At 53.9% G+C, this 25,815-nt stretch overlaps 1 protein-coding gene across 1 annotated transcript; it reads left to right on the forward strand.

Moving 5' to 3' along the window:
* The first annotated feature begins 845 nt into the window (after positions 1–845).
* KASH5 (KASH domain containing 5) lies at positions 846–25,154 on the forward strand. Its single transcript, XM_055552789.1, has 20 exons — positions 846–977; positions 2,317–2,454; positions 5,950–6,054; positions 6,472–6,658; positions 7,109–7,173; positions 8,334–8,400; positions 8,655–8,816; positions 9,094–9,211; positions 9,545–9,595; positions 15,896–15,973; positions 16,233–16,289; positions 16,761–16,820; positions 17,486–17,550; positions 17,715–17,802; positions 18,076–18,198; positions 20,474–20,532; positions 23,007–23,052; positions 24,512–24,576; positions 24,663–24,779; positions 24,880–25,154. The coding sequence occupies exons 2-20, from the start codon at positions 2,412–2,414 to the stop codon at positions 25,019–25,021; spliced, it is 1,698 nt and encodes a 565-aa protein (XP_055408764.1). The 5' UTR covers positions 846–977; positions 2,317–2,411; the 3' UTR covers positions 25,022–25,154.
* Positions 25,155–25,815: the final 661 nt, after the last annotated feature.

Genomic DNA, 25,815 nt, shown 5'->3' on the forward strand with positions numbered 1-25,815 from the left:
GGACATCTTTTATCCTAAATGACCCTCGTTAGGCGTCTGACGGGCTACAGTCCATAGGGTCGCAGAGTCGGACACAACTGAAGCGACTGAGCACGCTCAGAAGTCAATTTGGGATGTAATTCTCGAGACGTAAGAGACGCGGGTTTGATCCCTGGGTCGGGAAGATCCCCTGGAGGCGGGCATAGCATCCCACCCCGGTATTCTTGCCTGGAGAATCCCACAGACAATGGAGCCTGGTAGGCAACAATCCATAGGGTTGCAAAGAGTCAAGAGACGATTTAAGTGGCTTAGCATGCACCTATCTCTAGCCCGAAAAGCTGAGGTTATCTTTCCTCTACTCTTTCCTAAAAGGAAGGAATGAAACCGTTTGGGAAAGAATCCTTCGGGGACCTATTAATACATTGTGACTGGAGCCGCAAAAAAAGGCATGGGAGTAGTGAGGTAGGACAGACAGGACATCATTGTGACGGTGATTGGCAGCCTGGCACGGAACAGAGGCAAAAAAGACACAGCTTAGTGGCTGATAAGAAGTGTGTGTGGGGGGGGTGGACAAAGGGTCTCTCAGCCCAAGTTTCCCTTGCCTGGGCCCACTTCACCCAAGCTTGAGGTCGCAGAGGAGACCCCAGCCTTGGGCACTTCTAGCAGCCTTAATCTCTTCCGCCTTTATCGACTCAGCCAGTACGCATGAGCCCGCTCCACCAGTGGGGGCGCGCCCGGGCAGTCCTACGCATGCGCGGCCTCGCAGGTAACCGTAGCGACAGGAGTGCTCCTTGTCCCGGTGTGCGCCTGCGTCCCGGGGAGGAGCCCGGGAGGGGCGTGGCTTAGGCGCCTCGTGCGCTCCAGGTCCCGCCCTAGCACCTTTGTTTTTTCCGGTGGGAACAGCGCACGCGCATCTCCTCAGGCCCCAACTGTCGTTTGTTTGTCGTTCGTGACCCTCATTTGTGTCCCGAGACTGGAACACTGCGACGTGGCTCCAGGTGCGCCCAGGCCGTGGCGAGGCTTCCCAGAATAGCCGTGTCAGAGCCCCTCCCGAAATCCTGGCAAGCCCCCAAATCCTAGGGGAGAGTCCCCAATATCAGGGCCTTCCAAGTCTTGTTAAAGGTCTTAAAATCCTGACCAAACTTCCTCAGAAATACTGAAGCGAACCCTCCAGGAAATCTCGTAGATGACCCCTGAAATCCTGTCAGAATCGTCTAGAAATACTGTCAAACTTCAAATACTGTCAAACTTCTCCCTCAGAATGTCAGAGCCTCTAACTGCTCCCAGGACTCAGGGGAGGCTCCCCAGAGGAACTGGAAGCCTGGGCCTGGGAGAACCAGGAAAGATGCTGAGTCCCCCTGGGCCGTGAGGGACCTGGAGGTGGGCCAGGGTAGAGAAAAATGACAAGAAGCCAGGAGTTGCAGGAATCACTCTGTGCCACACCAGCCCCAAAAGGCTAGGTAGTTAGTCCTGAGGTTACTAGGGAACCATGAGAGGGCTGAAAACAGGAGAGAGATGGGGTTCAAACTCAAGCAGGAGGCCAACAGTTCCAAATACAGGCCGATGGGCGAGAATGTAAGTAGCCCAGGGCAGTGTGGGAACCCAGGGACATCACCTAGCCCAGAAACAATTTCCAGAGGAGGGGACGTGGGAGCCGAGACAGGAAGGGCAAGCAAGAAGGATGTCCCAGGCAGAGACCTGGAGGTGGGAAGAGCCGGCCCAGTTTGGTCAACAGCACAGGGTTCAGGGTTGCAAGTGGGTTTGAGGGTGGGGGAGGCAGGTGGGATCAGGCCAAGCCGGGCCTTCAATATCAAGTCCAAGGTCTAGGCTCTGTCCCTGGGGTGCTTGGGAGCCATGGAGCAACACTGTGCAGGGGATGGGCAGGTCAGCGCTTGTGAGGATGAACTGGAGCGGGAGACTGGAGGCAGGAGGCTGAGGAAGAGGCTGGGCCAAGGAGCCAGGAGGGGAGGTTGAGACCTGACCCGAGCTGTAGGGAAGGCAAGGAGGGGAAAGGGAGAATCATAGGGCAGGAGGGACAGGGCTGGGGAACTTGACAAACTGTGGGGAGGAGGGGTGGCAGGAGGGAATGACCCCCACCCACCAGCCCCCCTTTGATCTCTGCCACCTACTCCTTAGGCCCCCATTTTCCCAGCCCACACCTCCAATCCATAAAACAGGTCTGAGCGAAAGCTGCTCTGGTCGAGGCAGGGGTGGGCAAACAGGTTCTGAGAACCCAGAACGAACGGCTTGGGGCATAGGAGGGGCAGGGCGGGTCAGGGCGGGTCCCCACCCTCGGGTGGCTGGTTGAGGAGGCCATTCCCCTGTTTGTCCTTCTAGGAGCTTGGGGAGCAGCCAGTCCCTTTTTGGTCCCTTCCAGTGACAGAGGGGAGCTGTTAGCTTCTCCACCAGCTGCAGAGCAGCCAGGGTGGCCCATGGACATGCCAGAGGACCAGGCAGGTGGCCCCACTGCAAAAAGTAAGTGACTGGGCCCCTGTTTGTCCCATGCGAGGGTGGGGAGGGAGCAGTGGTGAGCAGGGCACCAGGTTGTGACTCAGGGACTTGGAAGAGCTGGCTTGGGGTGGCTGAGCCTCCACTTTGAGGCAAGGTGGGATGCAGAGAACGAGCCTTGATGAAGTGCCTGCTGTGTGCCCACCTGTCTGGACACCTTATTTGTTCTGGGGAGGCCAAGCTGCAGGCATAGAAACCTCTGCGCATGCCCCCTGCCTGCAGCACCCCCTCCAGTGACCTACAGACTCACCGTCACTTCTTGCAGATCTCTGCTTTCTGTAAAGGAGCTCCCCTGTTACTCTCTCTCCCCTTTCCTTCTTTACTTTTCTTCAGAGGACTGACATCTCTTCGTCTGTCTGTTTAGACTTTGTCTCTCCAACTAGAACGTGAGCTCCACAGGGCAGGCTCAGTTTTATTCACTCTGGTATACCCAGTCCCTGGAGCAGCATTGGCCAACATGCAAACCACATATGTATATATACACACACATACTTTTAAATTTTGTTAATAGCTACATTGAATTAAAAAGAAAAAAGAAAAAGACAAAACAGATGGCAATAATAGTATTATTTAACCTAATACATCTAAAACAGTGTCCTTTCAGCATACAATCAATATAAAAATGTACTGAAGTTATTCTCTTTTTTTAATACTAAGTCTTCAACATCTGGCATGTACTTTACACTAATGTGAGTGTGTGCATGCTTAGTCACTTCAGTCGTGTCTGACTCTTTGCAACGCTATGGACTGTAACCCATCAGGTTCCTCTGTCCGTGGGATTCTCCAGACTAGAATACTGTAGTGGGTTGCCATGCCCTCCTCCAGGGGATCTTCCTGACCCAGGAGTCGAACCCACATCTCCTGTGTCCCCTGCATTACAGGTGGATTCTTTACCCACTGAGCCACCTGGGAAGCCACTTTATACCAATAGAGCATCTCATCTCACTCTCACCACAGTTCAGGTCTCAAGAATCACTGTGGCCGTTGGCTGTCCTGCTGATCATGCTGCCCAGGAGCAATACCTGACATATAATTGGAACCCAGTTACTAACTTTTGAATGATCAGATGGACACAGACCAAATGGGTGTGAAAGTAGCTTCAGGAGGAAGATGTTGGGTTGTCCTTTCTGAAACTCATCTACTAAACAGTGAGAGAGCCCAAGGGAGACTCCCACCCTAGAAGAGAGACAGGGCCCCTTTCTTAGAGGCTCCTAGCATCTAGCCTCAAAGCCGGTGTCTTTTCTCTCTCGCCTCAGGAGGCTTGCCAGGTGAAGGCAGGAGGCAGACACCTGGGCAGGCTGACCAAGTGACCAACATCTGAACGTGTAAACTTCATGTGCACCAGCAGAGGGCGTGCGGCCACTGAGGAACTTGTGGCTGCCGGCTGAGCCAGCTTTGGGAGACTCCCAGAGGAAAGGGGAGGGACACACCCAGGCGAGATGGAGACTGAGGAAAGCAGGGGGTGAAGAGAGAGAGAGAGTAACAGTGGAGTGAGGAGAGAGAAGCCTTGGAGAGTGGAGAGTCGCTGAGTTACGGGAGAAGCAGCACAGAGACCAAGAAGAAGATGGGGGTGGAAGATGTGGAGACAGGCGGGTGGGACTTGAGGGCCAAAGAGATGGGGAGGAGGATGGCAAGAGTCGGAGACAAAACTAGAGAAAGGGCAGGACAGACAGAGAGGTAGAGACACTAAGGAAAGAGAACAGGAGAGAAGCAGAGTGACATCTTCCTGAGGGGCCCCGGGAGGCTGAGGGTCGCATCTGTGCTGTAGATCCATGCAGCTCCTCAGATCCCACGACATCTGGAGCCAGGCAGTCCTGGGTGACCTCACTGGGCCGCAGGGTCCTCCTGCATAATGTAGGGGGGCACCATGTCTCCCCTAACTGTAGGTCCTGCTCCCTTTCCCTAGAAGCCGAAGTTCAAACCCAAAGGGGCTGAATTTTTAGCTCAGTACAGAGAACGCTTGAAGAGTTAGTGGGCTGAGAAATGGCAGTCAGATGTTGAACAGGTGACCTTGGGCAAGTTTCCCACTTGTCTGTGCCTAGGCATCCTGGTTTGTAAACTGGGACTAATCATAGCAGCCGCTGTGGTTCATGTCAAATGCTCAGAAGAGGCTTAGTTAGTGTTAGTCACTCAGTCGTATCTGACTCTTTGCGACCCCATGGACTGAAGTCCACCAGGCTCCTCTGTCCATGAGATTTTCCAGGCAAGGATACTGGAGTGGGTTGCCATTTCCTTCTCCAGGGGATCTTCCCAACCCAGGGATCGAACCCGGGTCTCCTGCACTGCAGGCAGATTCTTTACCGACTGAGCTACAAGGGAAGCCCCCAGAAGAGGCTTGGCTCCTAGTAAATGCTGAATAAATGTTCAGTTTTATTATCGAGCTTCCAGATTTTATTAATATCTTATCTCCTCTCTAGGAGGGAAGTAACCCCCACTCACCCACCCACTCATTTTCCATAGGAAGAAACTGAGGCTCAGAGAGACTGAGTCCCTTGCCCAGGTTGCGCTTGAGTCTGCCAGACCTTGCAGCCTGCACTCTGCTATACCCAGCTGTTAGAGGCAGGGCAGGGAGCTTCAGCAGTCACTTCCAGCCCTGGGAAAGATCCAGTGGGTCCAGGGGTGGAGACTGTATAGGCTCCTTCTGTATCTTGGAGCATATTTTGAGTGCTTCTTTATGTGGGCACAGTGAATACAGCAGCAGACAGACCCCAGAATGTTCAGTTGTGCAGAGGTGGGAAGTAGGAGGTGCTCTTCACTTACACAGACCTCACCCTCCCAGCCCCAGGGAGGGGGAGGATCAATCTATCCACCCATTTTACTGGTGGGAAAACTGAGGCTCCAAAAGGAAGAGAGACTTGGCCACAGTCCTGTGGCTGGAACTCTGAGGTTGGAACCGCTCCCCCACCATTCACCCTGCCTGGATTGTCCCATCCCCCTTTGTTTCAGGCCTCAGCCCGTGGGTGCTGATGACGCCAGCCAGCCTCGGGGATGTGGGGAGGAGAGACCCAGCCATGAGGCGGGCTGGGAGACGGGAGATGCTGTGGGCAGGCGGGATCGATCCAGGCTGCCCGCGCAGTATCGGATTGTTCCTGGCTCCTGGGCCCCCTTCACCCTCCGCTTCTCCCAGAATCCTCTCTTCTTCATCCTCCTCTGCCCCTAGCCCCCTCTAAGCCAGGGAAGAGAGGAAAAAAGGCTATAAGAGGTTTTGTTCAGTATTGTGGGCTCCTGAGCCGACTGGACACAAGGGATTAGACAGCGGGGGCACTTCCTGGCCTGAAAGATGGGGGGCCCACATTCCCAAATCGGGGGATGGGGAAGGTGACTCAAAGACCCTCACCTTGTGGCCCCCACCAGCCCAAAGCCCAGGCAGCTTGGAATGAATTCCTTCCCCTCTGCAGGAGCCCCTCTTTGTTCTTCATTGGCCCCCTCCCCACAGATGGGCTGGCCCTCTTGTCTCCTCAGTGTACCTCTGGGACCAGGCAGAGGACAGAAGCCTGGGGACACTGCTCAGCTTAGAGGAGCAAATACTCAACTCCACGTTCGAAGCTTGTGACCCCCAGAGAACAGGTCAGAGAGTCAAGGAATAATAAGGAACGGAGCTGGGGGGCTGGGAACGGGGGGGCCACAGAGAGAGGGATGGGCTGGGGTGATGTGGGTGACTGGGAAGCTTCAGGAAGGAAATGGATAGGGGACGGTGCGGGGAGGAAACCTAGGGGAGGAGGGTAAGCAGAGGAAGGCGGGGCTTTGGAGCCTGGGGGAGAGGGGAAAGGCAGCCACTGGGGGCCTGGTGGGCTCAGCTGGTCCTCTTTGGTCCAGCTCTGAGGTGCAGATGACTGGGCCCCGTTTCCAGGTGAAAACGTTGACTTGGGGAAGAGGAGGGAGTTGCCCAAAGGGCACGGTGCAGGGGTGTCACCAGCCCAGCTAATGGTCCCCACCCCTCCCCCTCTCCTGGCCCAGCCTCCCTCACAGCCTCTCTGTCCCCAGGCACTGTGGCTGTGACCCATCTACTAGCCTACCTGGAGGCCATGACTGGACGGGGTCCCCAGGATGCTCGCCTCCAAACACTGGCCTGCAGCCTGGACCCCAGTGGGGAGGGCCCTCAGGCCACCGTGGACTTGGACACCTTCCTGGTGGTCATGCGGGACTGGATCACTGCCTGTCAGCTGGATGGGTGGGTCCCCGCACCTCCATCCCCCACCCCAGCCCCCCTCAGAAAACCTTTCCTAAGACCTAAGCTCATACCTGCTTACTGCAGCCAGCACGCTTTGGGCAGAGGGACCTCCTGTGGTTGGAAGGAGGCTGAGAAGAGAGGAGAGTAGAGATGAGGTTGGGGTGAGGGGAGGGTCTGAGGACAGAAATGAAAGGGGCTGGAGAGAGGAGAAGAGGGATGTTGAGGGGCTGACAGAGGCCCCTCCCCAACCCTCCTCCAGGTGCAGTCTTTGCCCCTCCTGCTTTTCCATCTGGCCCCAGGCACTTGCCATCTGGCCTCACCTTCCTCCCCACGGTGCTTGCTCTCACCTGACCTGGCCCCTCCTCCCATCACCCGCAACCCCCTGTCGGAGGCTGGTCAGGATTGGGGGAGGTGGCTGCAGGGGCCCTAAGCCTCATCCCTTTGATACAGGGGATTAGAGCTGGAAGAGGAGACGGCCTTCGAGGGAGCCCTGACCTCCCAGCAACTGCCATCTGGTGAGATCGCTATATATAGAATGAAGCAGGCAGGCCCAGGGTCAGACAGTGGGGGGTACTTCCCATGGGGCCAGAGCAGGGGATAGGGCCGGACCCCAGAGACATTTGTTCTAACCTAGCTTTCTAGGCACCTCCATGACTGCCTCCCCACGTGCCCTGAGCTTTGGTGTTTGCTTTTTTTTCCCTCATCGGTTGTTTTCAACTCCTCCTCCTGACACCAGCCCTGCCACGGAGGTCCCTCCCACCTCTTACCATCATCACCCCTCCCTGCACTCTAGTTCCTGCATCCTCTGTCCCTTTGGTCTTGTCCCCATCTCCCGCCTGGCCTGGGCTCAGGCTGTTTTTTCAGCCTAAACTTTCCATGTCTTCCCTCATCCTTCACTCGGGGTAGGGAAGCCCTGGTGGAGAAAGCCTGGGATGCTGCAAGTGAAGGTCCCTTTCTCTCCAGCATCCTCGGCACAGATCTGCATCCCTTCCCTGTAGAAATATGATTATGACTCATTACTTGCCCTCTTGTTTTGTCAGTTGATTTGCTCACCATTCTACCCCAAAGCCTTCAACACAGGAGGTGCTCCATAAAAAAGTGCTGGTGTTACTGGTGTTACATTTCTCCAGCCTTATAAAAACAAAAATCAAAAAATAGAGCTTTCTTAACATTCTCTTGAACCTCCTCCAACCTGGCTTGGGGGCAGTCAGGGGAGGGTTGTGAGAAGGAGAGGAGATGTTAACTCTGGGGGAGGAAAGACCCCTTTGGGGCTGAATGGGGAAAGGACAGGAGGGAGAGGCTGGAGGCCAGGGTGGAGGCTGTGGTGAGGGTCCAGGGGGAGAAGGTGAGAGGCCCGAGGCAGGAGGAGGGAGGGAGCCAGGACGGCCCAGGGGCTGGGTGAGTAAGTGGGGGAACTGAGAGGAGAGACAAGGTTCAGGGCAGCTGGAATGCTGCCCAGGGTCTGGCGTGATGAATGTAGGGTGGTTGGGCCCCACGGGGAAATCTAGCCTGAGCTCAAGGTGCCCATGAACAAGAGGCTTTCTGGATGGTGGTATGAGTGCAGCCCCAGGAGCAGGTGACATCACCTAGAGTGAACGCAAGGGTGGAAGCCAAAGGAGGACCAAGGCTGGAGTCCGGGGGTTGCTAACATCTCGGGTCACCTGTCTCCCTCTAGGATGCCCAGAAGTTGAGGATCCGGCCAATCTGGAGAGCTTCGGAGGCGAAGACCCCAGACCTGAGTTGTACCTATCCTCAGTCCCTCCCTGCCCTCCCCCCGCCCATGCCCTCCAGCGGCCTAGGGCCCAGGGCCTGGCCTAGGGCCTAGGGTCCTCCGGGGAGTGGGTGAGGGAAGCAGGCTAGGCTAATAGCTCAGGGAGAACAGGGCTGTCTCCTGTTTGTCTGGAGGAGCCACATTGCCCCACCACCGGCACCTACCCAACCTGGGGAACGGAGGCCAGGGCTGCGGACAGTGACCCTGCCCCTTCCCTGCCCCCAGGCCTGCCACTGCCGACCTGCTGAGCAGCCTGGAGGACTTGGAGCTCAGCAACCGCCGGCTGGCTGGGGAGAATGCCAAACTGCAACATAGCGTGGAGACAGCCGAGGAGGGGTCTGCACGCCTCGGGGAGGAGATATCAGCCCTGCGCAAGCAGCTCCGCAGGTAGGCCAGGCCCCACGTCCACCGTCCTGCACCCTCCATGTCCCACCTGCCCACAGGCCCAGGTTCCCTCCCACTTTCTTGGTATTTGAGTAGAAACTGGGTCTCTGTCGCCCACTCTGTCTCTTTCCTTCATTTTCTCGCTGGGTCTCTGTGCCCCTCTCTGTAGGTCTCTGTACCCACCCCTCTGAGTCTCTGAGATTTCTCTGTTGCTCTGAGGGGATCTACCTCTGTGACCTCTGTCTTCCTCTCCTGTGGCCTACCTCCCCACCCCCACCAGTACCCAGCAGGCTCTGCAGTTGGCCAGGGGCATGGATGAGGAGCTGGAGGATCTGAAGACTCTGGCCAAGAGCCTGGAGGAACAGAACCGCAGCCTTCTGGCCCAGGCCCGGCACACGGTGGGTTTTGGGCAAGGGGTACAAAGTTGTTCTCTTCTTCCCACTTTCTTGGAGTCTGAGCAACAGAGCTTGACTACAGAATGGGAAAGGGCAAAGGTCACCCAGGTCTCCCTCAATCCCCTTCCTGCTCACCCCAGACTTTGAGGAGGATGCTTGGCATCCCTCTCATGACAAAGGGGGACAGCAGGAGCCAGCAGGGCTCCTCAGACCCGTTCCCCCAGCCCTGCTCCTCCATGACCCAACCTGAGTCATGTTCCCAGGGGTGGGAGAAGGGCAGCGTGGGGGCAGAGGGGCCCTAAAAGAAGCCTTTGTTCTCTCTTTGGGCTCGGTCAGGAAAAGGAGCAGCAGCGTTTGGTGGCCAAGATGGAGACTCTGCAGGAAGAGGTGAGCTGAGGCCCAGCACCCCCTCCCACCCCTTCCCCAGTCCTCAGGATCTTCCTGCCCACTGCCTCCCCAAACACCCTTCAGTCTGGTGAAGGAGACCCCAGAATCACAGTAACGTGTGAATGTCCCTGAAGGTCATGTGGCTGCATGAAAGGGCTGCTACAGCTGAGAAGAGTGTGGGACACCGGGCTGACTCCTGGTTTTGGTGAGGCTGCCAACATCAGCCTGGGCCAGTCCGCCTCTCTGTCTGCCTCGGTGTCCTCATCTGTGATAAAGTGCAAAATATCGGACTCTCCCTGGTTGGATTGTGTGAAATTTAAACAAGGGGATGATTACAGCTCGAGGCACAAGGCAGGACACATGGGAAGAGCTCCCTAGAAGCTAGCTGTTACTGTTCATGTATTAGTATTTTTTTATGATGGTAAGAAAACAGGCCTTACAGTCAGCCCTGATTCAAAGTCCATCCCTGCACAACAGACAGCCTGTAGGCGGGTGACCTCCCCTTCCCAAGCCATAGGTTTATTCTGTAAGAACAGGGGAGAAGGGTATCTGTTCATTAGGATTGTTGTGGGAATTAAATGGCCTCTGTTATCCCAGAACCTCGCACATAACATGAACAGCCCCAGTCCAGCCTCAGGTCAGATTCAAGCCTCATTCTATCCGAGACAGAAAACATTATCTTAGTTAATTCGCGGTCCACTTAGTCCTTTTAGGGGGAAGTAAACCCCACACACAAGGTGGCATCTAAGCTGCTGGAAACCCACGCAGCGTCTCAGTGCTCCTAACTCAATGTCTGTTCTCTCTGCTGGTCCCAAGATTGATGCTCTTTGTCCCATCTGGTCCTCAGCCTTAGTCACCACGGCGTGCTGGCATCCACTGGGAGGCTGACATTGCCTTCTGGTCTCTGGGTGTACCGTCCTCACTGCATGTGATGGTGGTGACCCTCGTTTGGACCCCACGACCCAGGAATACCACTGGGGGTTCTCCACACCCTGTAGGGGCACAGAGGAGATCTAACTGCTTTCCTGTGACTTTGTGGCTACAGGGGCCTCACTGGGCCTTCTAGGCTTTTAACTCCTCACACCACCACCTCTATTTTCTTACTCACATGTGTTTCTGGTTCACAAACTGAGCTAGGAAACAACCTCCAGATGATATCCCAGAGGTTCTGTGGTTCAACTATATCCATCCTCCTCTCCAGCCCTCTAACCGGTTGCTTGGGGCTGGCCTAGAGGCATTTGCACTCTGTTTTTCTCTTCCTTGACTCTCCTGAACTCCTCCCCAGCCCCGAGAATCTCTGCCCAGTCCAATCAGTAATACTCATTCCATCTGGTATCTGTTCATTAGTTGCCCAAAATCTCTTTGTCCTATGTCTGTATTATGGCTTTTACATTCAAACCAAAAAGTATTCTACTACTGTTCCCTGGCTCTTTCATGAAAATTCTCTCTGTTTAGAGCAGTGAGAATCTTGCTGTGGAACAGCTGCCATGATGTGAAGCATGGGCTGCAGGCAGGATGTGACTGTTCTTTCCAGAACATTTCTTTTTAAGAATAAGGAGAGAGACTTCCCTGGCAGTCTAGTGGTTAAGACTATGCACTATTCAGGGGACATGGTTTCAATCCCTGGTCGGGGAACTAAGATCCCACAAAAAACTTGAAAATTAAAAAAAAAAAAAAAACAAAAAAGACCAAGAAGGAACTTTCCCTGAAGCCCCATGATGGGATCTCCCTCTTATATCTCATTGGCCAAGAAGAGTTTAAATGATTATAGCCAAACCACTCCCTGGCATGGGTAACACAGCCACTGATAGGTCTAGACTACTTTCAGCTCCAGGGAAGAAAATGCCGAAGAAATGGCAGCTTCAATATGAAGAACATTTACTGACAAGAGGTTTTGAAGGTTCTGGGCTAGTCTGGCAGCTTTTTGGCTTGTTTGTCTGCCTGTGGCCTTAGGATCCCAGATGGCTGCAACAGCTCCAGACGTCATGTTCTCACTCAAAGCAGGACAAAGAGGGACAAATGCTCCTCTCATGGCTCTCTCTTTTCATCAGAAGGAAAAATTTTTCCCGGAGCACCCCCACTCAACCCCTGCAGCGACAAACTTCTCTTACATCTCACTGGATCACATGACGAGAGGCTGGGCCTCTGCAGTGGGAGGCAAGCGAGTAAGAGGCGGTGAGAATGGCCTCTGGGTTAGCTGACCAACCAGATTCCGGGTGTCCGGAATCTGCTAAGATTTTCATCTTGATTCACCTCTAAGCCTGGGGCTGGGACCCCCTCTCCCCCACCCCTGTGGAGAGTGGACCCCCCAGGAAAGCAGGGCAAATGGCAGTCAGTGGTGGTCTCTGCTTCCAGCCCAGAAGGCCTGCTGCCAAATGAAGTGCTCTGAGCAGCGCCTGGGACATCCTAGGCGCTCGATAAATCAGCTATTCTTGGTTCCCTCCCCCTACCTTTCCCCTCTCAGCAGCTGCCTACAGAGCATCTATAGATGGAGTTCTCAAGTTACCGCAGAATAATGCTGGAGTAAGGGACACTCAGACACTCAGCTTTCCTACAGACCCCACAGAGCGGGCGGGGCTCAGGTTACTGCAGAAGAAGCCAGAGCGGCTGAGTAACCAGGTTCCCTGCCGAGCGGCCCAGGATCCAGCCTGCAAATCCCAGCCAGGTGGACAGATGTTGACACAGCATTCCTGGCTCCGTCCTTCCTCCGCCCTTCACCTGGCAGCCCAGGCCTGCTGAGACACAGGGAGGAAGGGCAGCTGATGGAAGACTTGGAGCTGAGCTGGGTTGGAGTAAGGGAGGAGCTGGCCTTGATTTCCCCAGGGGCACCAGGAGGAGAGGTGTGGCCAAGGAAAGTTGACTGCCTCTGTGCTTTGAAATGCTTTCCCCATATAGAAACTCAGTGCAGGGCTTCCCCCGTGGTCCAGTGGTCAAGAGTCCACCTTGAAATGCAGACGACACTGGTTCGATTCCTGGTCTGGGGAGATTGCACGTCTCCGGGCACCTAAGCCCCTGCAGCACAATGACAGCCTGAACTAGAGAGCCTGCAAGCTGCAACTACCGAGCCCACGTGCTGCAACCACTGAAACCCCCACACCTAGAGCCTGTGCTCCACAGCAAGAGAAGCCACTGCAGTGAGAAACCCACATGCCACAGCTAGAGAGAGCCGGCATGCAGCAATGAAGACCCACTACAGCCAGAAAAAGAAGTATTGAAAAAAAAAAAACAAAACTCAGTGCAGCTTACTAGGTTTTTGGTGCCTGGAAGCTCTAGGCTAGAACTTGGTCCATTTTATTCTCAGGTCCCATTTTTGGCTGGTGTGCGCTGCCCTCTGTTGGCCCCCTTATTTTCCCAGATAACTGCCCTCCCTCTCCCTTGAGGACTCAGCCTCAGCACAACCTCCTTGAAAAGCTCCCAGAGGGTTTTTGCAAGGAGGTTGTGGGCTCCCACAGGGTCCAGGTCCTAGGCCTCATCAGAGTCTACCTCAGGCATTATTATCATATGCTTCTGTGTCAGTCTCCACCTCCAATGGTGAGCAACTTGAGATGAGGGGTGAAGCTGGTTCCCCATTCTCACCCAAGCTCCAGAGGAGAGTGAGAGCTAAAAGTGCAGGATTTGGAATCAGACTTGAGTTTGACCTTATTCTCCATGTGAACTTGGTCAAGTTTCTTAGCCCCTACACTCCTTAATTTCTTCTGTAAAATTGGGGATGATGACAGTGTAAACATGAATAGTTGGGACAGCCAGACTTTACATTCTTCTGATGCAGATGTGCCATAGTTGTTGGCATTGTTATGTTGTGCCGTTGTAGCTCAACCATGTTGAACATCGTTGTTCAATTGCTGAGTCATGCCTGGCTCTTTGTGACCACAGTACTGCATCACACCAGGCTCCTCTGTCCTCCACTATTTCCCAGACTTCGTTCAGATTCACATGCATTGAGTCGGTGATGCTATCTAACCATCTCATCCTCTGCCCCTGCTTCTCATTTTGCCTTCAGTCTTTCCAAGCATTGGGGTTTTTTCTAGTGAGTGGGCTCTTTGCATAAAGTGGCCAAAGTATTGGAGGTTCAGCTTCAGCACCATTCCTTCCAATTAACATTCAGGGTTGATTTCCTTCAGAATTGACTGTTTTGGTCTCCTTGCAGTCTAAGGGATTCTCGAGATCTCCAGCACCGCAACTCAAAAGCATCGATTCTTCAACACTCAGCCTTCTTTATGGTCCAGCTCTCACATCCATATAGGACTACTAGAAAAACCATAGCTTTGACTGACACAGATAGCAGAGTAGCACCCAAGAAATCTTCCTGCCAAAATATTGAACAAAAATATGAACAAGGCCCTGGATCTATCCATCAGTTTATAGGAAATAATGAGGCAGGAGGAACATGGAGACGGTCCTGCACAGGAAACAAGAAGACAGTAAAGCAATTCTACAGGAAAAATAACCTGGTTTCTTCCACAAATGAAGGGCCTGGAGAAGTGCCCGGATTGGGAAGGTGGGGGAATCACTGCCGGGTGAAATGAGACATTTCAACCAAAAGCCATGGTGGACCTTGTTTGGATCCTCATTCAAACAAACTAAATGTGAAAAAAACATTTGTGAGACAACCAAAACCAAAAAAGAGCACTAGGTGTGCGATGATACGAAGGAATTATCCTTAACTTTGTTGAGAGTGATCCTTGCGTTGTGGTCTTACTAAAGGAAAAGTCTTCAAGTAGCAAATACAAATGCTGGAGTAGTTACAGGTGAAATAATAAGCCTGGGGTTTGCTTTAAAATAATCTGGTTAAACAAAGCAAACTCTTGGTGCATAGAGAAGAAACAAACAGGGAAAATGTATGTAATTACTGAAATTGGGTGACAGATAATAGGGGTTCATTTTTTTTTTTTTGGCTGAGTCGAGCAGCTTGTGGGATCTTAGTTCCCTAACCAGGGATTGAACCCCAGGCCTTTGCAGTGAAAGTGCAGTCTTAACCACTGGACCACTGGGGAATTTCTGGGTTCACCACTCCATTAGCTTTACTTTTGTGGGTTAAAAATTCATAATACAAAGTTTTAGAAATATCTTTTTAATATAACACAAAATTTTGGTATATGGTAGGCATTGTTCTAAATGTGTTTGTGTTCATTAACATATATTAAACGTGTATTTGCATGAATTCCCACGTATATAACCTGGGCAAAGTTGCTCAGTCTTTCTGTGAGTCAGTTATTTTTGTCTTCATTTTATTTTATCTATTTTGGCCACACCTCACAGCTTGCAGGATCTCAGTTTCTGTACCAGGGACTGGACCCAGGCCACCGTAGTGGAAGCGCCAAATCCTAACCACTAGACCACCAGGGAACTCCCATCTTTATCCTTAAAAGAGGGCACAGAAGTAAGTTAGCACTGGCAAGGTGCTCCGTAAATGTTAGCAGTAATTATTAGTTCATTTAATCCTCACATGCATCCCATCATAGCTCCATTTTTGCAGCTGTTTTTATTTTTTCATCTGCAAATCAGAGCTGAGATCCTATAGGATTGTTGGAGGGATTAAATGGGCTGAAACATTAGGAAGTGCTGAGCACAGGGAATCGGAGAAGGCAATGGCACCCCACTCCAGTACTCTTGCCTGGAAAATCCCATGGACAGAGGAGCCGGGTGGGCTGCAGTCCATGGGGTCGCGAAGAGTTGGACACGACTGAACGATTTGACTTTTCGCTATTCACTTTCATGCATTGGAGAAGGAAATGGCAACCCACTCCAGTGTTCTTGCCTGGAGAATCCCAGGGACGGGGAAGCCTGGTGGGCTGCCGTCTATGGGGTCGCACAGAGTCGGACACGACTGAAGCGACTTAGCAGCAGCAGCAGCAGAGCACAGGGAATAGGGGGACGGATAGAGGAAGAGATAGGGAGTTTGGGATGGACTTGTACACACTGCTATATTTAAAATGGATAACCAACAAGGATCTACTATATATAGCACATGGGACTCTGCTCAATGTTATATGGCAGCCTGCATGGGAGTGGAGTTTGGGAGAGAATGGATGCATGTATATGGCTGTTCACCTTCACTGTTCACCTGAAACTGTCCCAACATTGTTAATCGGCTATACCCTGATAAAAATAAAAAGTGAAAAAAAAGTCTTAGAAAGGCTGCCATTGAAGGATAATTAAAGCCGCATCTAAAAGGCTCAGAAAAAAGAAAAGAGTGCCAAGCATGAGGCCTGATGCACATCAGGTGCTCAGCACATGTCTTCTCTGAATATTAACATGGCCATTTGCTGAAGTGATCGTGACCAGGGTCCCTTCTTCCAGAATGGGAAGCTCCTGGCCGAGCGGGATGGAGTGAAGAGGAGGAGTGAGGAGCTGGCCTCAGAGAAGGACATCTTGAAGGTGCCACCCCTCCCTAGTGCCTTGATGATTTCCTACCTCCCCAAGGCCCGTTTTTACCCTCACCAGTTTCAGCCCCTGTGGTCTGGTGAGATCAGGGACTTGACTCAAGCCCTGAGGTCCCCAAGGCCAGTTGGCAGCTCACTGAAGTCCCCCTCGGTGTAGCTGATGTCCAGAGACATGAAGGGAGGTTGAGGAGAGGAGCAGCGGGATAGGCTGGGGAGGGCATGCCAGACAGATGGACGGGCTCCTTCCTTGGCAGCGGCAGCTCTATGAATGTGAACACCTCATTTGCCAGCGAGACGCCATCCTCTCCGAGGTGAGTGGGCCGGAGGGAAATGTGCCTTTGATGTGTCTCCTGCCTCAAGTCTACAAAGGAAAGTCCTCCTTGGCTCTGGGGCTTCCCAGGTGGCACTAGTGGTAAAGATCCCGCCTGCCAATACAGGAGACATAAGAGATATGGGTTCAATCCCTGGGTTGGGAAGATCCTGTAGAGGAGAGCATGGCAACCCACTCCAGTATTCTTGCCTGGAGAATCCCATGGACAGAGGAGCCTGGCGGGGTATGGTCCACGTGACTGAAGTGACTTAGCCATGCACGCATACTGGACTCTAATGCTTGGAGACTCAGCCCAGAGAGGTCAGAGGGTTTCCAGGGAAGCTGATGCTCTCTTCAGGTCTCGCTCTGCCCCCAATCCCATCCCATCCATCCGAACCCCCTTCCCCCTGGACCTGACCTCAGGGTATTTGGTGGGTTGAGCCCAGCCTCAGTCAGCTTTGGGCTTTCCCAGCGCACTCGCCACGCGGAGAGCCTGACCAAGACCTTGGAGGAGTACAGAGCCACAACCCAGGTAACCCCCTGGCCCGGCCACAGGCCGCGCTTCTCTTTTGCCATCTCTGGGGTGTCCTGCCTCCTGTGTCTGATGATCTTTTTCTGAGTCTCCACCTCTTGTTTCTGCCATCACTGCTGTTTGACTGTGTGCGTCTCTCTCCCTCTCTCTCTCTGCATTTTCACTTTTCCTCTGTCCTTCCTCTCTCTCTCTCTATCTCCATCTCCCATTCTCTGTGGGTGATTTCTCACAGCATCTCCCCTGCCCCTGTTTCTATACCTCTGCCTGGCTGGTTTCAGTCTCTGCCTCTCTCTGGGTCAGTTCCTCCGTCTCCTGGGGTGACTCCTCTCTCTGTCCCTTGTCTTCAGAGTCTCTTGCACCCCATCTGTGTGTGTGAGGGGTGTAGACACCCCTTTCTGTGTCTCTCGTTTTCCCATGTGTTTCCATCCCTGCTCTCCTTTTCTTAGTTTTCCTGACCGATAGGTTACATTCCGGGTTCCTGTTGCTTTTTACCTCTCTTTGGCTTCCTAAGTTTCTGCTACTGTTTCTTCCCCTTCTCTCCTTGTCTGTATGTGTATGGAGGATCCCAAAGAAGTCAAAGGAGTGGACCTGGCCTTGGAAGAGGAGCCCAGTCATGGGGCTGGGGAAAAGGCAGAGCCAGGGGTCCCTCACTCCTTCCTTTGCAGGAACTGAGGCTGGAAATCTCCCACCTGGAGGAGCAGCTGAGTCAGACCCAGGAGGGGCTGGATGAGTGAGTAGAACGATGGGGGAGGAGGAAGCAGGAGGGGAGCCCCAAGGACAGGGAGCCCCCACCGTGGCCTCCAGCCCCAAGGTGGGCAGGGCAGTAGCCTCATAGGCTGGCTGACAGGTGGTTGGGCATGGAGGCAGCCTTCCCTCTCCTGACTGTGTGGCCAGGCTATCCGAAGGGGCCGAGGTGAGGAGAGTGGACTGCACCAACCTGCTGCCGCCGTCGCTGGGTGTGGAGCTCCAGGCCATTCAGCAGGTGGGCCTGACACCCCCAGAACACCCTAAGCCATCACCAGCGGCAACTCTGACCCCGCCCTGACTCTCAGCCCGCCCCATTTCTCCCAGGACCACCTTGGTTCTTAACCTCATCCCTACCCCAGTCCTTGGTCGGGGCACCAAACCCTTCCCGGTGCTGCCTTGCTGACCCCCGGCCACCCTCATATCACTCCCCCCACCCCCATCCTCGTGCCTCAGCCCATCTCCATGCCACCCCTGACCTCTGCCTTCACTGGCCTCTCCCTGGCCTCAGAAACAAGAGGAGAGAGCCGTCGATCTCTCCAGCCCGCTGTGTGGAGTGTGGCCGTGGGAGGAGGTGGTCAGCGAGATGGATGGGGAGGAGGGGCTTCCTCCTGAAACCCCCCCTGGGGGGCAGGTGAGCATGGGAGTGCCCTGAGACCGCCGGGTCCAGGGGCTGGGAGCGGGGCCTGGGACACTTTCACTGTTCCCCATCCCATAGGCAGGTGTTGACTGAGGGCCTGTGGGTGCTGGCCTCAGAGCCCCTGGCCAGACAGGACACCGCTCCTGCCCTCCAGGGACTGGCCTGCTGATGTGGAAGTGAGCCAACCAAACATGCAAATTTCATGGGGATGGTGGTGGTTTCAAAAACACTGTCTCGGAATCACCTTATTTAAAATGTTACAAGGTGGGAAGGGAGGAAGTGAACTGTTCTTCCTGATACCATGTAGGTACTTTAAGCATTTACCTTTTGAATACAAGTCACCTTTAAGAAAAAACTTAATAAGCCCACTTTGTAATCCAGAATCCAACAATAGCCATCATTTTATGACCTCTGTAGTTACCTGAACAATATTTCAGACCTCATTTGAAACAATGAAGACAGCTCATCTTCAGTGTTCACAGTTGAAAAATGAAATTTGTAATCTGTTAGTGACAGGAGGATTTTTTTTTTAAGAAAATATTGCTAAAAGTTCTGTAAACAATGCTTTATTGTCTTGAAAATCATACTGCTTCCTAGCTGCTCACCACCCTTGAAAGAGAAAGTTTCTCTGTTCACTTTTTCCCTGAGTTGAGAGAATCTTCTGTTGGATTCCTCGCTGCCCTCTCCTACTGTCTCTGAGGGCTGTAGGCGCCCTCATCCCTCACCCTGTTATTCTTGGGAAACTGAGGCTCAGAGAGAGATCACACAGCTTGTGGGGGCCACAGCTGCATCCTTCAGGGGAAGCATACATTTTAAAAATTATATTTAATTTTGGCTGTGCTGGGCTTCATTGCCGCTAGGGCTTTTCTCTAGTTGAGGCCAGCGGGAACTGCTCCCTAGTTGCTGTGCATGGGCTTCCATTGCAGTGGCCTCTCTTGTCATGGAGCATGGGCTCCAAAGCAAGAAGGCTCTGGAGCACAGGCTCAGTAGTTGCGGCACACGGGTTTAGTTGCTCCTCCATATGTGGGATCTTCCTGGATCAGGGATCAAACCCGTGTCTCCTGCAATGATAGGCAGAGTCTTTCCTGCTGAGCCACCAGGGAAGCCCACAGGTGCACATTAGAACTTCTGCTGAGAGCTCTCAGATGCCTCCTGGAGGGGAAGACTGAGCCAGGCCTCTGGGTACTGCCTGCACTGGGTCCTGGGGACCCCTTGGGGCTCAGGACCTGATAGATCGTGAAAATGGGCCATCCCAGTGCAGGATGATCTGTGTGCGAGGGGGTTGGGGGGTGGGCCCTGCGGAAGCCCAGAGAAGGGAGTGCCTGTGTGGAGTAGGAGATACCACAGGGAACCTGACACTTGAGTCTATATTGAAGAAAAAAAGAGAGAAGTTAAGTGGTGTGAGAAAGGAGAGGTCTTTCAGGCAGTGGGAACAGTATGTGGAGAGCACATGGGAGCGTGAAACCATGTAACACGTTTGGAAGGTAAAGGGCAGTTGGGGGCGACTAGCCAGAGATGAGGTAAGGCCGGATCATGAAAGGAATTCCCTGCCAGTGAGGCTGAGAGGCTGTGAATGGGGAGGGGCAGGTCAGCTCTGGATGTACTGCACAGAAAGATCCCTCTGGGGCCACATGGGAGGCTGGGAGGCCAGGGAGGAGGCTGGGGCAGTGGTCCAGAGTTAGAGGATGAAGCTGGAGCCAGGCCAGGGCCCTGGGATGGAGAAAAAGGGACAGGCAGCGAGAATTAGGCAGGGGAGACAGAGCTGCCAACTCACCAACAGGGGGCTGAGGGCTCTGGGTTCTGGAAAAGGAGGTAGACAGAAAGACACTCAACCTACCTTGTGACCCCCTAAGGTGAGCACCCTGAGGGATGGGGGATGCTGCCCCGGAGGCAGTGGGTGCACAAGGGTGGAGCTCAGTGATGCATTTAGAAAGGTATCTAGTTGGTGGTTGAGGCCAAAGGCAAGGCTGAATGTCTCCAGAGAAAACGGAGAGGGACGTGGATGCCCACGACTGGGAACCTCAGAGGAGAAGGGGGTTGGAAGGGAAATGCTGAGCCTCTTTGGGGCCCAGACGAGTGTGAGAGGCTTGTGGGAGTGTGAGAAGTTCAGGAGGACCTGAATTCCTGGTCCCAAAGGAAAACTGGTCCAGTTTCAGGCTTCTGTCCCTGGAGGGAAGGTAGAGCCACCCTCGAGGAGGAGCCCAGGAGAGGGGCAGGTTTTAGAAGTAGGTGGGGAACCCCAGGATACCTAAGCTTTTCTTTCCCACAGAGAAACTTGCAGGAAGAGTCAGCGCACCCTCAGGAAGGAAGGGAGGAGCCATCGACGAGGTAAGAAGATTGGTCTTCGCTGAGCCATCCCTCTGCCCCGGGGTGACTCTGAGATGGCTGGAGTACAGGCCTGGAAGAGCCCCAAGGGAGGCTTACACAGAGGCGTGACCTCTGGGCCCCTCGCTCCTGCAGAGGCGACCCTGGGCCCGCCGACCAAAATGAATCAGACCAGCCTTACCCCCAGACCCTGGTAGTTTAGGAGGACATCTAGCCCCTGACCCCACCTGAGGGGAAGACTTGAAGGAAGCCCTGCTTGGGGTCCTCTGGGAGTGGTATTCATATAGGAGACCCCTAGGCAAGAAGACAGGCGGATGGGACAGCTCAGTCACTCAGTCACTGTCACTGAACACACTTCTCCAAGGCTCCCAAGGAGCCCTGGGGCAAATGAGACCCAGATTGTGCCCCAGCAGAGCGCTCAGACAGCTGGGAGACCCTGGGGTCTCTGTGATCACACAGCCTGGGTTCAGATCCCCGCTTAGTTACTCTGTGATGGGATGGGGCGAGCCCGCGCCCTGTGACTGTTAATCGACTATTACGAGGCTTATGTGCAGCTTCCAAAGATAGGGAAAGCACCGGATGTCTGGGCCCACCCTCCTCCACGGGGCCTCTGCCTCCCTGCAGGGCCTCTCTCTTCCTCCTCCCCTCTTTCAGGCTCCTGGCTGTGACAGCTAATGAGGCTGCCTGCCACGGCCTCTAATTGGACTTGTCTGGGAAAGCTGAGATTGGGCGGGATGGGGGCCCCTGGCGCTGTAACCTCTCCCTGCGTCACCAGGGAATGGAAAGAAGACAGCGCTGAGCAGCAGCGGGGACCAGGGCTGGTGCAGAGGCTGGGCATCCCAGTCTCCCTGGGGCGGGGGAGGGCAGTATGGTCCACAAAGTGGGAAGCCGGGTGTGAGGGAAGTGGTGAGTCCTGTGGCCCAGGGCTCAGATACTGAGAGGGGCCGGGCCCCCCCAACCCCATGTAGAAATCCCAGGGGATCAGACAGCTGGTTATCTGACTGGACCATGAAAGGTTGTTGTTGAATCACATGAATACACCGGGATTCTTGGCCCCCGGAGGAGAAGAATTCAATCCGGGGCCAGAGACGAGGCTTGATCGCTCAGAGCTTTTGTGTAATAAAGTTTTATTAAAGCATAAAGGAGATAGAGAAAGCTTCTGACATAGGCATCAGAAGGGGGCAGAAAGAGTACCCCCCTGCTAGTCTTCAGCTGGATGTTATATAGTCACTAGCAGTCTGTTAATGAAAGAAAGGAATGTCTTATAATTCAGAATAGCACCAGGCCCCTCGCCCATAAGATGCATTTTGGGATAATCTTGGGCCATAAAATAATTAACTTGAATCTTAAAGAAGGGCAGACCACCATACAAATAGTTTCATTTACATAGATTAGGGGAACAATATCTGAGTATAACATACTGGTTTGTCAAGTAGGTTTTGGGCCAAGAGGCGGAACCGACTTGGAGACAGAGTTTGGGGTAAAGGCGTAGTACATTAGCATAGCTTAAGACAAACATTTCCATAAGAAAAAGGCATTGGTTATCTCTAGGCTCAAGAACAGCTAACTTCAGGCGAAACCAGGTGTCATTATGGCAATACAGTATTTTAAGAGAAACCTCTCTTTAAATTTGTATAGAGAAGGAAAAAAAATTGCTAGTTTGTTTCCTCCTGCCGCTTAAGAGAGATAAAAATGTCTGACACTTGCAGGCTATGTCCTCCATTTGGAGACCCCTGGCCTTCCTGCCTGTTACCCTCTCAACCAGAGGCTGGGGGCCTATGAGCCTGGGTGCCTTACTGAATGGGAGTTGAGGAAACAGCTGTATCCTGAGGGTGTGGGGTCTGAAACTGGTGGCTAAGGCTGGATCGCCGGGTCCCTGGTCCCCAGTGAAGGTGGTGATGGGTGGTGCAGACGTGTCGGCCTCCAAGGGACTTTGGGGCTGGGCGGCTTGTGTCTTGAGTCCCCAGAGAGGTGCCTGTTTCAGGGGCTCAGGCAGCTGTGACCACGGGGGGCACAGAGGCTGGGGCTTCCACACCTAAGAGAAATGACTTGGGATGGGGGCGGGGTCCACAGAGTTGAGTTCTGGAGTCAGGGAAGCCTGAGCTGGAGTCCCAGTTGCAGTGAGACCCAGACTCCCTGAGCATGGCCCAACCCACCAGGCAGGAAGCTGGGGCAGGGGGCAGGGTCTCAGAGATGTCTCTGATCACCTGGGGGACCTGCTGGGAAAGGAGCAGCTGAGAAAGCCAATAAGGTGGAGGGGCCCCTGACCCTTTAGGAGTCACACACAGACTCTCTGGGGAATTTGGTGAAAAAATAGAGATGCTAACCTACACGCAACAGTCTGCTCGCGGGGCTCCAGGGCACCCTCCAGGTCCATGTACGTGAAGACCCCCTGCTTTAAAGGTTCTGCCACACAGCTGGTGAATGGAGCCAGGCAGGGGAGACGGATGCTTGCAGTGACTTTGTTGTCGCCCCAGGTTGCCCAGAAGAGAGGAAGAGGACGGAGCAGAGATCCAGGTCATGGTAGGCAGTCCCCAGCACCAGGCCCTCAGATGAGGCTTCTGTAGTCACAGCTCCTCCCCAGCCCCTGCCCACACCCCCAAGCAGACAGAAAAATCGTTTGGCCGAGAGTTAACAACGCCCTCACTGTAGCTAATGAGAGCAGACAGTGCTGTAGAGGGAGGCTTCAGGCCAGTGGGCAGCCAGAATGTTCCCAGGGGACCCCCCCCACACACACACACACACACTGCACACGGGGCCACAGCCTCTACGCCACATATGTGGCTACACCCCCAGATTGCGGAAATGCACACGTATGTACGCCCACACTCCGGAAGAGCCAGACCTTCCCCAGCCAGCCCAGAACTCCTGGGGCACCGCATCTGTCATAGCTGCCCTGCCGGCACCACACACAGCAGCTCCTTTGCTCCTCAAAGCGGCAGGTGACAATCCTGGTGCTCAGGCAGAGGAAGAGAGGGAAGGAAACGTGAGGTCAGAAGCCAAAGGTGTGCCAGCTTCTGTTCTGGGCACTTGGGACTCTTCAGGGTCCACACTGACCAAGATGCTCTCCCTGGCCCACCTCTTTCCCACCACACCACACTCCTGTCCGTGGAGACTGGGGCGCACCTCAGCTTCCTCATGGCTAGTGTGACGATGATCTTACCCAGCTCCCAGGGTGGGGATGAAGGTTAAGGATCACATCATAAAGTGCCTGGCACAGAGCAGACGCACAGTAGGTGACAGTGGTGAAGGCAGTGGCTGAGACCAGGGTGTTGCTGGAACTCCTCATTTATTATTGTATTGTTACTGCCATAGTCATTGTCCCCAGACCAAAGGCATGCGTGAGAAAGCCTGAGATCTACAGAGGGGACACCCGTTCAGAAAGACACAGGGAAAAAGAAACACATGGGGGATGAGGTGGCAAAGTAAGGAGTATTGGGGGCTTTAATCTTAAAATACCTGCTGGGCCCAGTGCGGGGCAGGAAGATGGGACCCAAGGAGTGTCCATGCTGCACTAGGCGCAGGCCAGGGCTGGGTTCCTGGAGGAGACAGTCTTTGACTCAGGGGGCTTGGGTACTTCCAGAGTCAGACAGAAAATGGAAATAATAATACTGAGTAGCTCACATGGTTACTGGGTGCTGTCCACCAGGCACTGTTCTAAGCCCACCTCCTGATAGTTTAGGTTTTGCCCACATTTCTCTCATTCATTTTCCACTTCAGCCCTTTGAGGCGGGCGTTGTCATCACTCCTGTCTGGCAGATGGAGAAAGTGGGGCCTGACAGGTGGGGTGATGTGCAAGCGACACGCGACAGGAAACTGGCAGAGCTGGGAGCCCAGCGCAGCAGCGTGTGTTGGGGAGGCTCTCACACTGAACCACTGTGTCCCGCCCCCTTCCATGTGCTCACTTCTGTCCAGTGGGCTGACTCGAGCACCTCTCCTGGTCCAACAAACCTGAGACCGTTTGTCCCCTTTGTCCTTCCAGGTGGACCTCCCCATCCATCCAGAACACTCACACCCTGGAGACATCCTCGGAAACCCTCCTGAGAGGTAGCGGGACCCAGGGGCCTGGGACGGGAGTTGGGGGCCAAGGAGAAGACCAACACCATTGCCCTGCCTTCCTTTCTCCTTAGCAGCCCCTCAGAACCAGAGCTGCAGCAAGCCCTGGTGCCCGTGGTGAAGGAGCTGGTCCCAGTCAGGAGGCCGGTCTGGGACCAGCTCTGCCTGTGCCCCCTGCACCTCCGGCGGCTCAGGTGCACCCCACAGCATCTCCAGAAGGAGGGTGGTGGTCAGACATCTGGGACACCACGGGCCCCCCTGGGTGCCGCCAAGCACTGTGCTGCCTCCCCGCAGGGTCACCCGGCACCTCCTGATTCCAGCGCCACTCCTGGGCCTGCTGCTGCTGCTGCTGTTCTCCGTCCTGCTGCTGGGCCAGTCCCCGCCCCCCACGTGGCCCCACCTCCAGCTCTGCTACCTCCAGCCTCCTCCAGTGTGAGCCATGCCCCCGACCCCTGCAGAGCAATGTCTAGTTTGGTGATTTTCTGGGGCTCTTTCTGCTGTTATTCCCGTGGTCGTGCTACTGTGACTTGGGATTTTCCCGCTGTCAGGGACCCCAGATACAGTGCTCCAGGAGCCACACCTCTGTATTGGGTTTTTATGTGAAGTCTCTTGGTTTTTTAATGATAGCAAAACACTAGGGGTTATAGTTTCCTCACAAACCAAGTCTGAAGAAGGGCAGCTGTCAGCCCACAGCTCAGTCTCCACAGCACTGGGGCAGAGGGCTGTAATTCTCTCTACCTCTCTTGGCCCTTCCCTTGTGCTCAGGAGATGACACTGTAGCTTCATAAGTGATGTCTGCAGGGAGAAGGGGACACACATCCCTTCCTTTTTATAAAGGAAAGCTATAGCCTTCCCAGAGCCAGCAGCAGACTCTGCCTTGTTGGCCAGAACTGTTCAGCATGACCACTCCTCACTGTAAGGGCAGCTGGGAGACTCCTGGCAGAAAGAGGGAGAACGAGATGTGGGCCACCACGCACACACCCACACAGATGTCACCAACAGCAGGAAAGGATGTGCCATTTGTTCATTCAGCTCATTCTTAGTGATCATCTATTTGCCATGGCTAGATCTATAAGACAGAAAAGCGGACCCTCCAATGCCAGGCTGAAGAGTGTTGATTTTTCTCCTAAGGATGACAGAGGTTTGGGGATGTTTTGTTACTTGTTTTTGGTTATTTACTTTGTAATTAAGCTGTAACTGACATACAGTGATAAATGGACAAATCCCAAA

Source organism: Bubalus kerabau, chromosome 17, assembly GCF_029407905.1.
Source record: "Bubalus kerabau isolate K-KA32 ecotype Philippines breed swamp buffalo chromosome 17, PCC_UOA_SB_1v2, whole genome shotgun sequence".
Lineage (NCBI taxonomy): Eukaryota > Metazoa > Chordata > Mammalia > Artiodactyla > Bovidae > Bubalus > Bubalus kerabau.